The 14,513-nt window shown below is 33.9% G+C and overlaps 1 protein-coding gene across 3 annotated transcripts; it reads left to right on the top strand.

Moving 5' to 3' along the window:
• The first annotated feature begins 1,657 nt into the window (after positions 1 to 1,657).
• LOC111419367 (uncharacterized) lies at positions 1,658 to 14,145 on the top strand. 3 transcript variants are annotated; one of them, XM_023052152.2, is made up of 7 exons: positions 1,658 to 1,965; positions 2,240 to 2,292; positions 4,241 to 5,334; positions 5,397 to 5,668; positions 6,508 to 7,006; positions 12,866 to 13,150; positions 13,213 to 14,145. In XM_023052152.2, the coding sequence occupies exons 2-7, from the start codon at positions 2,250 to 2,252 to the stop codon at positions 13,753 to 13,755; spliced, it is 2,736 nt and encodes a 911-aa protein (XP_022907920.2). In that variant the 5' UTR covers positions 1,658 to 1,965; positions 2,240 to 2,249; the 3' UTR covers positions 13,756 to 14,145. The 3 variants fall into 3 exon arrangements, with proteins under 3 accessions (XP_022907920.2, XP_022907917.2, XP_022907918.2); XM_023052149.2 differs by having other exon boundaries at positions 6,508 to 7,060; XM_023052150.2 differs by having other exon boundaries at positions 1,665 to 1,965; positions 4,244 to 5,334; positions 6,508 to 7,060.
• Positions 14,146 to 14,513: the final 368 nt, after the last annotated feature.

The raw sequence follows: 14,513 nt of genomic DNA, 5'->3' as shown, positions 1-14,513 counted from the left end.
CTGCCAACATTTTCACTTCTCTAAAGTTCACGATTACCCCAAGCGTCCCCCACCCTTCCAACTTTAAATTGGTAGGGAGTTGTGTTGAACATCAACAGAAAGGTCTTCGAATACTGTTTTCAAACTAGCTATTGATTAATCTGTTAAAAAATCCTTAAAAGTGAAAATTTCTAATTAATAGGAGAAATTAATTTGATTCGATAATGTCAAAATAGATTTAGCTATTTTAAAAAAATTAAAATTTTAACATCAATTTGAAATAATCAATAATATCGAATCAAGATCAAATTTAAATCAGCTTTATAATCAACATAAATTATTACGTAATTGCTTAGATGACACTAACAGTGTAACTGAATACGAATAGGTTGAAACTCATAAATAAAGAGCACGCCAACTCAAACAAATATCTCTACCTGAACTGCAACCCAAAGTTAAGTATCAAGAACCTTCGCGTAGGTACCTACAATAATAGCTTACATAAACAGGACGTTGGCCTTCAATGTTCTATTTTTAGAAATCCGTTTGGAGGTTTCTTTCAGGTTACTCAAGGTTAAAACCTAACGTCGTCAAAAAAAATAATGTTGAAAAAGTATTTTCTAAGCAAAAGTTAAGTTATATCATCTTTCGTAAAAATTAAACTAATAACAATTACACGAGATTGAAGTGAGTCATAATTCCCATTAAAGATAAAAGCATTAAAAGTTATACCTTCCAACTTGATTTACGTTTCCCTTTCCATTACAAACTTGAAGTTCCAAGCCATTAAACCTGATAAGTCTTATCAGTGGTAATACGTAAATCAATGATAAACAACTGATAATAATGGTATTCAAAGTTTCTATATAAATAGAATATTAGAGAGATTATTTAATAAAAATATTTGAAGTGTATCATATTACACTAAGGTCAAACGATTAAATTACACCTATAAAATAATGTTGATTATATGAATGAGTCATCCTACTCCATTCTTTCCACACATAAATAGAATTCCAAAACGATTCTTTTTTTAGCAAGTATATTTTTAAGTTTACTTTATTCAATTGATAACGTTAGCTTAATTAGAATTTAAAAGAATATTAATTAGGTATGTAAATGAGTCAGGATAACGTAATGTATCCATGAAGAATGAGTCAACAACACCTCCATTTCCATTCTCGCCAAATGTTGAAACCACGGCCGACAAAAACTGGTAATAACCGTGCTGGTAATAGCGGTAATTAATCAGAACGGCGCCGTTCGACGAAACATCATGAGAGAGAAGGGGAAACGAGGGCATTAGCACAGTTAATTATTATCTTTCTCGGTTCCACTGCACGATTCCCCGCCTTCCCTCACCGCAACATATATCGTGTTGGTGGGGGGCTGAAATCGTGTATAATTGTTGAAACTCCGACTAAAACTTCAACACGCGAAACAATGGAGAAGCGGCGGATCAACACAGGGGAGGGGGAAGTAAATTTAGTGAGGGGAGATTCAGAGAGGAGAGATGCGGTAAATGTGAGAGAGAGAAGGAAGAATTTATGAAGAGAAAAGACGAAGATACGTATAGAATGTTCTCCCCCCACTAATCCACGCTAACCGATGGGTTCGAAATGGTTCCCCCCACCAAAAACCAAAGCGAACACCGTGCGCCGGTTGGTTCTCTCACCCTAAATCCATGAGGAGAAGTTTCAACTTATATCCTTCCACAGCGTTTCCCCAACGTTCCCTTCCCGGTTCCCAGTTTTGCTAACGGTCTCGAAATCATTGGTCGACCTGAATTGGCGCTCTCTAACGCGGTTATACTTTGTATTTGTTTACGTACTCAAGTATCGTTCAATCAAAAAGTAAACATTTAAATACTAATCATAACGGTTGTTATTGTCAAATTTGACTTGACTGGACGTTTATCACTGTCTAAACAACTTTCTTCAAGATCCAACGTAGCGATTACTGTAAAGAGGGATGATTGTGGTATCTGTAAGTACTTATTATTATATTTATTTTGAAAATGAGATTGGAAAATATTTAAAGCTTAGAAATTTACAATTGAGCACGACATTAAAATCCAAGTATAAGTTGATATTACATTAAAAATATTCGAGAATTGACCCTTAAGGTTATACAACCAATATAGCACCATCATAATATAACACTTCCCTCCATTTTTTAGGTTAATTTATACTTTTATCAAGCATTTTTCGTTTTATTCATTCACTTTAGTTTCCTCCTTTATTGTTCATTTTAATTTAAGTTTCAGGATAATGATCAGCCCAAAGACTGACACGCATGATAGATCAAATTCTGGTATGTAAATTGAGACCTAAAAGCTTTGCACATCATTGGTTTTTGAAATCCTCGCACTTGTTAAAAAAAATGTGTAATAAACAACTACTATTTACTAAATGCATGTTGTTAAATTGTCATAATCAAGGTAATTTTAATTTCCCACTAAATTCAGATTCCCGGGTAAATGATTGTGATATCAGGGTTAAATGAACATAAACATTAATGTAAATATGATACAAAAGTTGCATTGAGATGATTTTAATATCATATATAGTGATTCAAAAATGATACAGTTGATTGAATTAAAATTAATAAATAAGTAATTCATAATATCAAATAATAATCAAATAATTTCATAATTGTAACAAAGCTTTAAGGGCGCTTTAAAATCATTTGTGCCAAGTGAATATGTTGTACGGGGTGGTCAAATAAGCGTGCAAAGTTCTGTATCTCGGAAACTACTCATTGTAGAGATTTGCGGTAAAAAATTTAACCACTAAAGTGGCTAAGAGAAAATCCTGGAAATTATTTTCAAGTTTCTAAGATGATCACTAGGGGGCGAAATCGCCATATTGAATAAATAATGTGGGATTTTTCGGAATTCCGCCGTATTAACATAATAAAGAAGTATGCTGAACTAAAATTAGAACTAACACTAGAAACTTTCGGGTTTTGCCGTGCGTCTTTTAAGAAAACTGGTTCGAACCAGTTTCTAAAGAAGGTTGCAACATGGCGTCCGAAACGTCAAACCTTTTCTTCAAACACGCGCAAAACCCGAAAGTTTCTAGTGTTAGTTCTAATTTTAGTTCAATTCACACCGATCGTGAAAGCCTTCGTACTTATAAAAAAGTATGCATTTGAGATAAATTATAGTTTTTTTTGTTAAAACACTTTTTACCCTATCTTTAAAAATAAAGTGGTGGGGGCTGTTCGATAATGTTAAACGCTAAACTTGATACTTTTTAGTTCTAGGTCTAGTGTTGGTTCTAGTTTTAGTTCATTAAAAATATGCAACATAACATTAGCGTAAGATATCACTCATGCTAACTAGCGCTACCTACTACTATCACTAGAACTAAAATTAGACCTAAAACTAGAAACATTCGGATTTAGTCACCCGGCTATCAAGACGACAAAATCCGAATGTTGGTAACCAGACCTACAAATTAACAGCGTTGTCAATAATAAACTCTTAAATGTATCTGTTAGTTAACGATTAATTTCCTCGAATTTATGTATAAACTTTCTTACATAATTTTTAAGATCCTATAATTTCTAAGTCTTGCTTATTACATTGTTTTATATCACTCAACGCATTAATTTTTTCATGATCTTCTTTTATACCTTGTTTATACTTTTGATAACTTTTCTTTATTAAATTTTATCCCATTAACCTGTATTGTGTTATTATTGTTTATAAAATCCACTCATATTCTTCAAACAAATTAGCAACCATTAACAAGTCATCAACAAGTATTTTCAATACTTCATGTCAAATTTAAGGACATTATTCTCAGTTATTAGCTGATTAGAGTAAAAAAAAAAATTTAAAACTACTACACTAAAATTATGATTTAAAACGCTCTTTTTATTTGGCCAAACTAAAATAAAATCAACCATTGTTGTGCATTTATGGGCCTCATGTAAAGCACGCAGCGGAGTCATAACAATAACACCATACCCATAAAGTGCATACTTAAATGCCCTTAATACATGCATAGAAAACAACCTATCTTCTCAAACGTACTAAATTGCACATTAACTTGTGAGTCGAACGATGAAAACAATTACATCAAGACTTAAGTAAATTATAAGCTAATAATCCCGCTTTTTTTAATCCATTGGAATGTTTTCAATCTTTCCCAATTAATATTAAACTTAAAACACCCAACTAATCCAATTTTTAACAACATTACAAAACGTAATCTTATTAATTTTTTTTAATATCGTCCTTTTTTTTTTTCAGAAGATGCAAAAACAGCTCCGAATTTCCGCTGTTCTTCCTGCAATATAACCTTTGCGTGCGATTTCCAATTAAACGCACATCTTTTGCACCACATTAAACAACCCAAGGTTCAATTGAACAGAGTTCTGGAGCCCATAAAGATCACCCTCAAGTGTAAAGACAAAGAGACAAGTAGTTTCGAGGTGGTGACTTCACCGAAAACGTATAATTTGAATTCGCCCCCCTTTAAAAGTATCCTGGCGGAAGACGACCGCGTTCAGACTGATGAGCCAGAGACGGCTCAAGAAGAACCGAAAGAAGACGAAGAAAAAATCAAAGTGGCTCCCAAAGTTGAAGCGGTAGTCGAAAACACCCGGGAAGATGTTGAAGAAGGTGATGAACCACACGAACCGGATATTAGATTTACAACCAGTTTTACTGGAGACGAAGATGATGAGGAAGCCAAACCCGGGTCTATTGAATGCGATGAAACGAATCTTGAACCTATAGAATATACTGAAGCGAATATGGAATCTACAGAAGAGAACGGCGATGACGACGTTGTTGATGATGTAAATGATGATGACATTAATCGGGATGATATTGCAACAAATCTAAATGATAATACAATAAATGAGAATAATGAAGAAATTAATCGTAATGATGAAATTAATCATGATGATGATATGAAAAGTAGTGAATATGATGATGAAAAAGAAGATGCAACTAGTGATTATGGAAGTGAAGCTACATCTGGAGCCGAAGCAACACCTTTACCAGAATCATCTCCCGATTATCCTAAGATACGAATTAAATCTGGGTTACTAAAAGAAACTGTTACTATAACGGAAATAACAGATGAAGAGAATTTAGAAGAAAATGCTTCAAACAAAAATCGAAATAACAACGAATCGCGTGCAACTAGAGAAAAAGGATGGAACTCGCCTTCTATTGAAGATCCTTTATCGATTTCGGAAACAAACCACGCTTCAGATGGTTCCCTCATATCAAGTTTAATCAGCAATAATTACGATCGAGCAAAAGATCTAGGTTTTACCACTAGTGATTCTGAATTTATATCAATTGATAGATTTGAAGATAGGAACCGAGCATTAGTAAGTTATTGAAATAATTATTTAATTTGTACATATAACTAATCTTAATTGGGATCATATAGCAGGTCTTCAACACCTCAGGAGCTACATCTTCGAATTCCCAAAATCCATTAAACACATTAGCGGGGCTACCAATGCAGCAATTAGCAGAACAAGTTTCAAGACTGCAACCTAACAACGCAGGGATGCATCAACAAAATGTACTCATCAACATACAACAGTTTCAACAACCTCCGCAACCTCAACACCCATATCAGCCGCCACCGATGTATCCTCACCCTCCTGGAGTACCACCGCAACCAATGTATCATCATCCACAATATCCACAATATCAGTAAGTTAATTTGCATAGTTTATGTTGTAATTGTTATTATTTAAACGTGGGTAACATTAAGCTGTTATTTCATCATTAAAGTCTCTCTTTACAATGACATTGAAACGTCATAAAAAACATCACGTACAACGTCAAATTTCTATCATTAGAGGACACTGAAATAACTTTGGAATTTTTTACTTGAAAAGTGACGTAAAAGTATGTTTTAGATTTATAGTTCGTTTTTTTTCTATAATACTTGTCAATGTAAATTATTTAGGGTTTCTGTTGGTATTATCTAGGACCCTTATAAAATTTATGTTGTTTTCATGATTTTTAGTAACATTGTCAGTAACTAATTAGTTGAGGTTAAAATACTAATAAATTTTTAGATAAATACGGTTTTGACGAAGTACATATTTGTTATAAAAATGTGCTACAAAGTAATTAAATAGAATAAAATACCTTTTCTAGGTAAGTAAATAGCAAATAAACACCCCACAACACTTTTTATGCACCTTTTCTTTTTGAATAACGAAAGCTCAAACGTCAATGTGACATATTTACTTCAAAACATGATAAAACAAAACTCCCTGTTAATTTTGCCAACTTAACAACAAATTGACAGGTATTATAGAAAAAAAATGAACTTTGAAACGTCAATTGACATTTGTACCTTGAAATGAAAGACTTCGTTTCTAAAATAACATTTTTACATTACAAGGTACCTAACATGATCCTTCAAAATGGTATGTTTCTAAAATTAACATAACCCCACATTCCAATAAAGCCAATAAATTACTTGTAATAAGTTATTAAAATATCAACATTTCTTACAATTTTTATAATTTTATTTGCAGACCTCCAAATCCAATGTATTACCCACCCGGTCCGGGGTATCCACCTCATATGCCACCACCACCACGTTCACAAATGCCTCAACAGATACCCCAACAAATGCCTCAACAACCGCCTCAACAAATACCTCCCCCATACCGACAACCTAACCCAAGACAACCTATGCAATCCAGACCACAACAAATGCAGCAACAAGTTCGTGGGACGCAATCGGTGAGGTCAATGGGTCCAAGAGGACCAATGGGACCACGCCTGCGAGCTCCAGTTCGTGGGGGTGGTATTGGATCAAGAGGCGGCGGGCCATTTCGACAGATCAGACCAAGAATGGCCGGACCATCCACAAATGGACCGCAACAGCAACAACACCAAACGATACAGAATCAAGGACCTAGAATGCCGAAGAGAAGTCCCGATCAGATGACGGCTATGCAACAGACAGCGGCGAAACGGAAAAGGATAGACATGTTGGTGCCGGATAAACATGATGATCCAGATTGTGAGGTGATTGCCGTTCAACCTAAAAATACGGGGTTGCCGCAAATTCAAAGTATACAGGTAAAAAAATATTGACTACCCAAACACACCGCAGTGTATGGGTCCACTTAGCAAATATCATTATTTGCTAAACGTAAATTATGAATTTAGCTTTAAATAAAACTAAAAATCAATCTTGCGCAATATTATTTGAAAATTTTATTTTAAATTTACCGCGTAAATAGTCAAACGATCTAATATTAGATATTTTAACAGAATTTTAACCTCAAAATTAAAAATTAAAACGGTGAAATGACAGTTATTTTAGAAAACGTCAGTTTTCAAAATATAAAGTGAGAATACAATCAACATGAAAACATGGTAATTTAATTACATTAATTTCGTTTTAAGATATTGAAAACTTTTATTTAAAGATTGAAATATTTTAATAAAGTTTCCGATAAACTTTCATTCAATGTATGTATAGCCAGTATGATATTTGTTGAGCCAAATTTCTCAGAAAACCATTACGTTAGATTCTTGGAATTAAGTGATTTCTTATGAAAAGAAATCAATTTATTACAATTTATCCAAATGATTATAAAACAGACTTTCAAAAAAAAACGTGTTGTAAGTGGTACAGGTGTGTCTCTGAAACGGGGTGAAACGGGTTTCATACCTTAATCTCTCTTGATTTTTAAATCTGGAACCAAAGGCTGAGACTACCATAGCGACATGAACTCGTAAAATTATGAGAAGTGGCTTACAGAGAAGCTAATTCCTAATCTTCCCTATCATAATGTATAAGTATATAAAACACCTACTTGCAATTCAAAAAAAGCTAGACTGGTTGCTAAGTAAAAATATACCTTTTTCGCCCAATTTGCTTAAGTCTCAGCTGTATGATATTATTAAATATCATAATAAACAACACATTGTTTACAAATTCGATCGTCTGCTAGAAAAAAACGGACATGTGTTATTTATTATTTATAAGATTGGTAGAAGTGTTGTCGAAATGTTGTTAAAGTTGAAAATAATTATTTAGAAAACGAGGTTCGAATTGATGTGGCAACCGAAAGTTTAATTATTACTGCTTCTGATAGTGAAACTTCTAGTGAGGACGACTTTTAAAATTTATCAGATTTTGAGGAGCTGTGGGTTGGTTAATCCAATAAAAGTTTCTTTGTTTGTTCCGTTATTTTTTCAAAAAATTGACGTTATATTTTTTATAACTTAATTTTTTACAACAAAAGCTTGCTGCAAATCCGTTAATTAGTTTCTGAGATATTCACCAAACGTGACCAAATATCTAAAGCGAACGAACGTTATTAATTTTTTCCATTCTGGGAATTTTAGCTCAACAAATATCCTACCTACTGTATATACACTATATGGGTGATTATACAGAAACTATCATTTTTCACATGGTAATTTGAAAATAGGTTTTTTGTTCCAAATTTTGTTTTTTAATACACAAACACGAACTTTTATTCAAAATGAACCTTGCAACGTTCAAGATCAAACAGTTCAATTATTTTCTAGCCAGAATTGACTTGTTTTTGTAAAAACGATATGCAGAGGAATGACGAGATAAGCAGAGGAATGATTTTTTAATTTGATACGGCAAAATAATACAATATTAGGCATAATATGCATGTTAAAACCAAAACAGTGAATAGGGAAAACTAAAATACAAACTTGCTTAAAACAAAAGAATATTCAATGCAATAACGAAAAAACGTTAACGTTTTACACTTGAACAAGCAGCTTCTTCATCTTCGTCAGAATAAACGTCTTCAAAGTGTAGCTTGTTTTGAACTTTTATGGAACCGCTGATATATCTGCTTAAAGGAGTGTCCTCATCATCACTAGACGTGTCACTAGAAGATAGTTCATCATTAAGCCCAATTTTGTTGAATTCAAGGGAACCAATGAAGTATTTTTTATTGCCGTTTATGAAAGTGCTAAGTTCATAAAAGTTTAATCTGATGCTACTTTCATAATCTTCTTTTTTTATTTGGTGTACTTTCATTGTTCCTCTAAAGGTTTGTAGCAAAACATTCTTAAGTTTTTGGGACATTTCATCAATTTTGTCTGCATCAATCTGATAGTAAGTTATGTTCTGAATGTTTTGGCACAGGTTATTCAACATAGCTTTTATTTTGACCATATCTGCTCCTTGACCAACCAATCTATCTAACGTCCTTTTAGTAACTCCTCCTATCCCGTCAGATGCCCCCTTTCCGTAACCAGCTTCTAAATAGTTCCAAGTAAAATTTTTTACTTTTGGGTGCAATTTTGGCAACTCGATTGCTAGGAAATAAAACATGGTTTTATTACGGTATTGAGTCGACGGTGAGTCACTAATAAAGTGAAGCGTATCAACTGTTGGGTAAGAGTTTGTTATGCACTTTATTATTGGGTCTAAATGCGCCCAAATGGCCGGGACATTATGTAGAAGCGATTCTGATAAAGTGCAAAAGCATTGTTGCTGTACCTCATCTTGTTTGGTATATACAACAACAGTATGTAGAGATATCTGTTTTCTTGATCCTTCGAAGTGGAATGCTTGTATCTCTTCTGCATATTTCATGTTGTAGTTTTCATTAAAATCCATGTGAATAACCGCCTCGGTAATTCGAAGATTCTCTTTAAGTTCTTTGAGTTATTTGTACTGATGTAAGGATCTGCCTTTGTGATTCAGAAATGGTATAATACTTTGTTTAAAATCAGCTATAATATCAGAAACCTGGCATTCAACTTTCTTCTTTGATGTCTTTCTAACCTGCTTTTCTTTTTGTGATGTCTTGTCAACATACGTGCATTTTTCTGCCATCCATTTGAAGTAGTAACTGCGTTCCCTAGGGTTGTATTCACGGAATGATATTTGCATAGAAATACATTTATCGCATCTCTAGAACTGGTCATTCCTCTGTGCCTGTCATCAGTCCTCTGGATCTCAGTAATCCAGAGGAATGGTGCCAGAGGAATGACGACTTCTTCGTTTATTAGTTTTTAGTTTAGGAAATTGGATGCATCCTAACCTACAAATTGGTCCACGGAAAGGAAACTCATTATTTCGTATTTAAATGAGGGAATGGATGCAACAAAAATATAAATAAAGTAAATACACTTATCAGAGGAATGGTCAATCTGTGTGTGACATTAACAATTTGGGAACAAAATGTTAAAAAGAACACGTATTGTTTTAGTTCGACAACATTTGCTTACTGACACTCTGCAAGAACTAGGTTAGGAAAAGCATATCTGGTTGCGTGCGAAGACATATCGCCATCTACCATCATATTATTTACGTACTTCTTGCGAACCAGAGGAATGACCGCTAAAGGTGGTAACATAGTTTCTATCATCTTTTTGAGGGGAGTTTTAAAGTGAAACATATTTTTATATTAGTTTTACTGAAAGTTCAGGTTTGCTTAATCAAAATGTAAAATTACAAATGAAGAATGTTAATAGATTTTTGTCTAATATGTACATAATGTTAGACGTCTCCAGTTATAACATGCCAGAGGAATGATATTTTGACATGATTTTTTACTATAATTTAATAATAATAAGTATGATTTCATTAACTCTTTAAGAACTCAATATAGCTGGTCTATACTTTTCTAGAAACAATACGATATTTGTAGAAAGTAATTTTTTGTCGAAATTGTTACCGGTAACAGCAAAAATGATAGTTTCTATAGAATTACCGATATACAGTGAATTTCACTTAAGATGCGATATACAAAAATATATTTCCATAGAAACTAGGGCGTACCTACTTAGTCCCACATAAAATGCAACATAATACAACAATAAATAAATACAACAATCTAGCTGAATAACATATAAAACTAGACTAACACTAGCACTAGACCTAGAACTAGAAACATTTCATTTAGCCGTGCGCCTCTTAAGACGGCTAAACCGGAATGTTTCTAGTTCTCGGTCAAATGTTAGTTCTAGTGACAGTGTTAGGTAGCGGTAGTTAGCATTAGATATCACTATGTTGTATATTCAGTGATGGGCGCTGGGTAAATACCCGGCGGGTAGGTATTTATAAAATGGGTATTTATCCGGGTATTTACCCCGGTCCACGGTAAATACCAAAGCAGTACATATAAAAGTGATACAAGTAAAAATATAACAGGTTTGGAAAAAATGTAGAGGAAGATGATCAAATGGGCGTTGAAGACGAGGAATTGTCAACGATCGAAGACGTATTATAATCAGGCAACCACTGCTCATTCTTCATTCTTGCGACGATGATCCGTCCAGTTCCACTTGAGCTTTGCCACAATGTTGACCACATCATTTAAACCAGTTCTTCTTCGTAGGTCTTCATTTCGTATGTGGTCCCACAGGGTTACACCCAGCATCGACCTCTCCAGCTTTCTTTGCGTTACTTTGAGCCTCCTGGTAATGGCCACCGTTAATGTTAAAGTTTCAGAACCGTATGTCGTAACCCAAGGAGGAAGCAGGCATTGATTGAAAGCCTTTCTTTTCAAATATACAGGAATATCGCTCATGAAGATGTCTCTAAGTTTCCCGTATTATCTCTCGATACAGGAACCTCATCGCCAAGATATACATAACTGTTAACCTCCTCAATCTCATTATCCCCAATGTTGATGTTAGAGCTGGGAACAAGATTTGTCATAAATTTTGATTTCTCCACGTTGATCTTTAGCCCGACTTTTGCACACCTTCTGTAAGTCGTTCAGCATCAGTTTGATCTCTCCAAAGCTATCCGACATAAGGACTGTATCGTTCGCGTAGCGCAAATTACTTAGGTATTGCAAACAATGTTTATACCTTTTTGGGTCCAATCTAATTGTTTAAATGCACTCTAGGACTGTGATGAACAATTTGAGTGCAACATTGTATCGCCTTGTCTTACCCCACGCCCAATGGGTTTTCGGTCATTACTTACATGCAATTTTACCGTCATTGTAGCATTCTTGTAAATGTTATAAATAAGTTTGGTGTATCGATAATCGCATTCTTGAACTACTTGCAAAACTGCCATCAACTCAATTTAAATCAAATTTTATAAATACCTCTAAATACCCATCTTGGGTAAATACCCCCGGGTATATATCCAGGGAATTTTCCCTTCAAAATAAATACCCGGGTATTTAACAACACTGTGTATATTTGTATTGAACTAATACTAGAACTATCACCAGAACTAACACAAGACCTCGAACTAGAACCATTCGGGTTTAGAACTCTTGAGAGACGTGCCGCTAAATCTGAATGTTTCTAGTTTTAGGTCTAGTGTTAATTCTAGTTTTAATTGTTATTCAGCGTTAGATTGTGGTATATTTTTATTGAAAAAAAATAGAACTAACACAAGATTTAGAACCAGAAACATTCGGGTTTAACCGTGCGTCTCTTAAGATGGCCGAAAACGTAGAGTTATAATAAGGACGTCACCTTTTCCAAGCAAAACTTTTTCTTTCCAGAATTATCCAATGCCTGTACTATTAAGGTATGTTGCGTTTTATGTGGGTCAGTGCAAATATAGTAGTTTTGTAACTATGGTTATTGCATTCATATATTGCGAGTTATATGAAATTACCAGTATAAAAGAAATTATCTTTTATATTGGAATTTAATATTTGCATACCAACTGTTGGATTGATATAAATTTAGAATGATAAACTTGTGGTAACTTGTAAACGCAACACTTGCCGCTCTGACAAATTATTTTATTAAATTAGTTACATATTTAGTAACATATTCGTAATATAATAGTACACTATAATAAGATAAATACGTTTCATTACTTTTAAATCATCCTGTATACAATTATTGTTATCATGAAATATTTATTTTTTTTGATAATGTTATTAATTGTATATTATTTTTCAGGGAAACGCATCAGAACCCAACGATAGCAACGTGATGCATTTATCAGATTCCATAACATTATCAGTGAGGAACCCGCCAGTTCGTCCTGCAAGTCCTAAGAAGTCAGACGCAAAAGCAGTGGCGAATATTTTAGCAACAAGAGGTATTACGGTTACTGCGGCTCCAAAACCAAAGAAACCTGAATCGCCAATTAATAAGAAACCCATTTCCCCACCACCGCCACCAGTTGCAATTAATCTTAACAGTTCTGTTAGTATTCTACCAGCGCACAAACCACCCCAAAAAGTAAGTCTAAAACATAATTTAATTAAATTAAAAATAATTCCTTTTTTCTTTTAATTTTGCAGCCGTCGTCAAATTCAAATTCATCCGGAACAAAATTACCTACCGTCGATTTAACTGATGATACTTTACCAGAACCAAATCCTCCTCCATCTCCCCCACAACATCAAAAACAAGTACAAAAGCAAAATCCTCAAGCTCAAAAAGTGCTGCCTTTCCAATGCGATCTATGTCCAGCAAAGTATCCAAACTTGATAAGTTTAAATAAACACCGCCAAGGGTTCCATAAAACAGCCGGTTTCCCCGAATTTGGAATTCCGTTAATAGACTTAAGGCAGCCTGGAGTAATGCAAAAATTAACCAGCATTGGGATTTATAATTATATTCCGTTACCTGGAGCGGCAAACGATTCAACGTTTGCGGTACCCGTTATATCCGGTAGTAATAGGAACGTTGCTAATAATTTGGGCAACATTGGTTTAAATTCCGTTCTAAATTTGGGCCCGATAAGAACGTTTATGAAGCCACAGCAACAAAATAATCAACATCATCCGCATCATCAGAATCATCAAAAACATAACACGAATCACGTTAATCATGCGAAATAAAAAAAACTTTTTAAGAATGCAAGTTGAAAACAGTATTCTATTAAAGAATTTAATGATAAAGAATATAAGAACTAGGGAAACTTATTCAAAAGTTTTTTCTACACTTAAAGAATACCGTCTATGTTGAACAATTTTTTAATGTTTAGTTTTTTTGATCATTATTTTGAGTTGTAAGTACTTAAAGTCGAACTTTAAGTTAAATGACTGATTGCTTTTTGTTATATAAAATATACCTAAGTACTCTGTAGTTGCATAATTGTGCAATTAATGATGTGATTTTTATAAATTAAGAAAAATTAATAAGTGTGTTTCTAGATTATTATAATACAGTTTTATGTATTTTTGTACAAATTTGTGAATAAATTAAAGAATAAATTTTGTTTTCTAATATTCTATTTGTTTAAAATAAAACCATCTAAATTCGCAAATATTAAACATCATATCGCCGTAACAAGCTATAATCATGACCAGTCTTGCTGCTGCTTTTTGGACCCCAACCCGGTTGTGAACTACAAAGAAGCCACCTAAAACAAGTAATCAACAGTTGGGAGGGCTCAAAGGTAGCCTTACAATGGGTCACATACAAGCGTAGAGTGCAAAGAGGTTTTATGCCTCAGCAAAGGGGATCTAAGGACGCTCTCAGGTTTCCTGACCTTGGAGCAATACTAAGCTTTATTAAGGACCTACATTTGCCCTAAACTTTTGGAGGGCTAAAGTTACAATAGATCTTATAGGTCGCGGTGACGAGAGGAGCCGCT

Source organism: Onthophagus taurus, chromosome 7 (genome assembly GCF_036711975.1).
Source record: "Onthophagus taurus isolate NC chromosome 7, IU_Otau_3.0, whole genome shotgun sequence".
Classification (NCBI taxonomy): Eukaryota; Metazoa; Arthropoda; class Insecta; order Coleoptera; family Scarabaeidae; genus Onthophagus; species Onthophagus taurus.
Note: the sequence above shows the minus strand (reverse complement) of the source record. Positions and strands in the feature narration are given on the sequence as shown.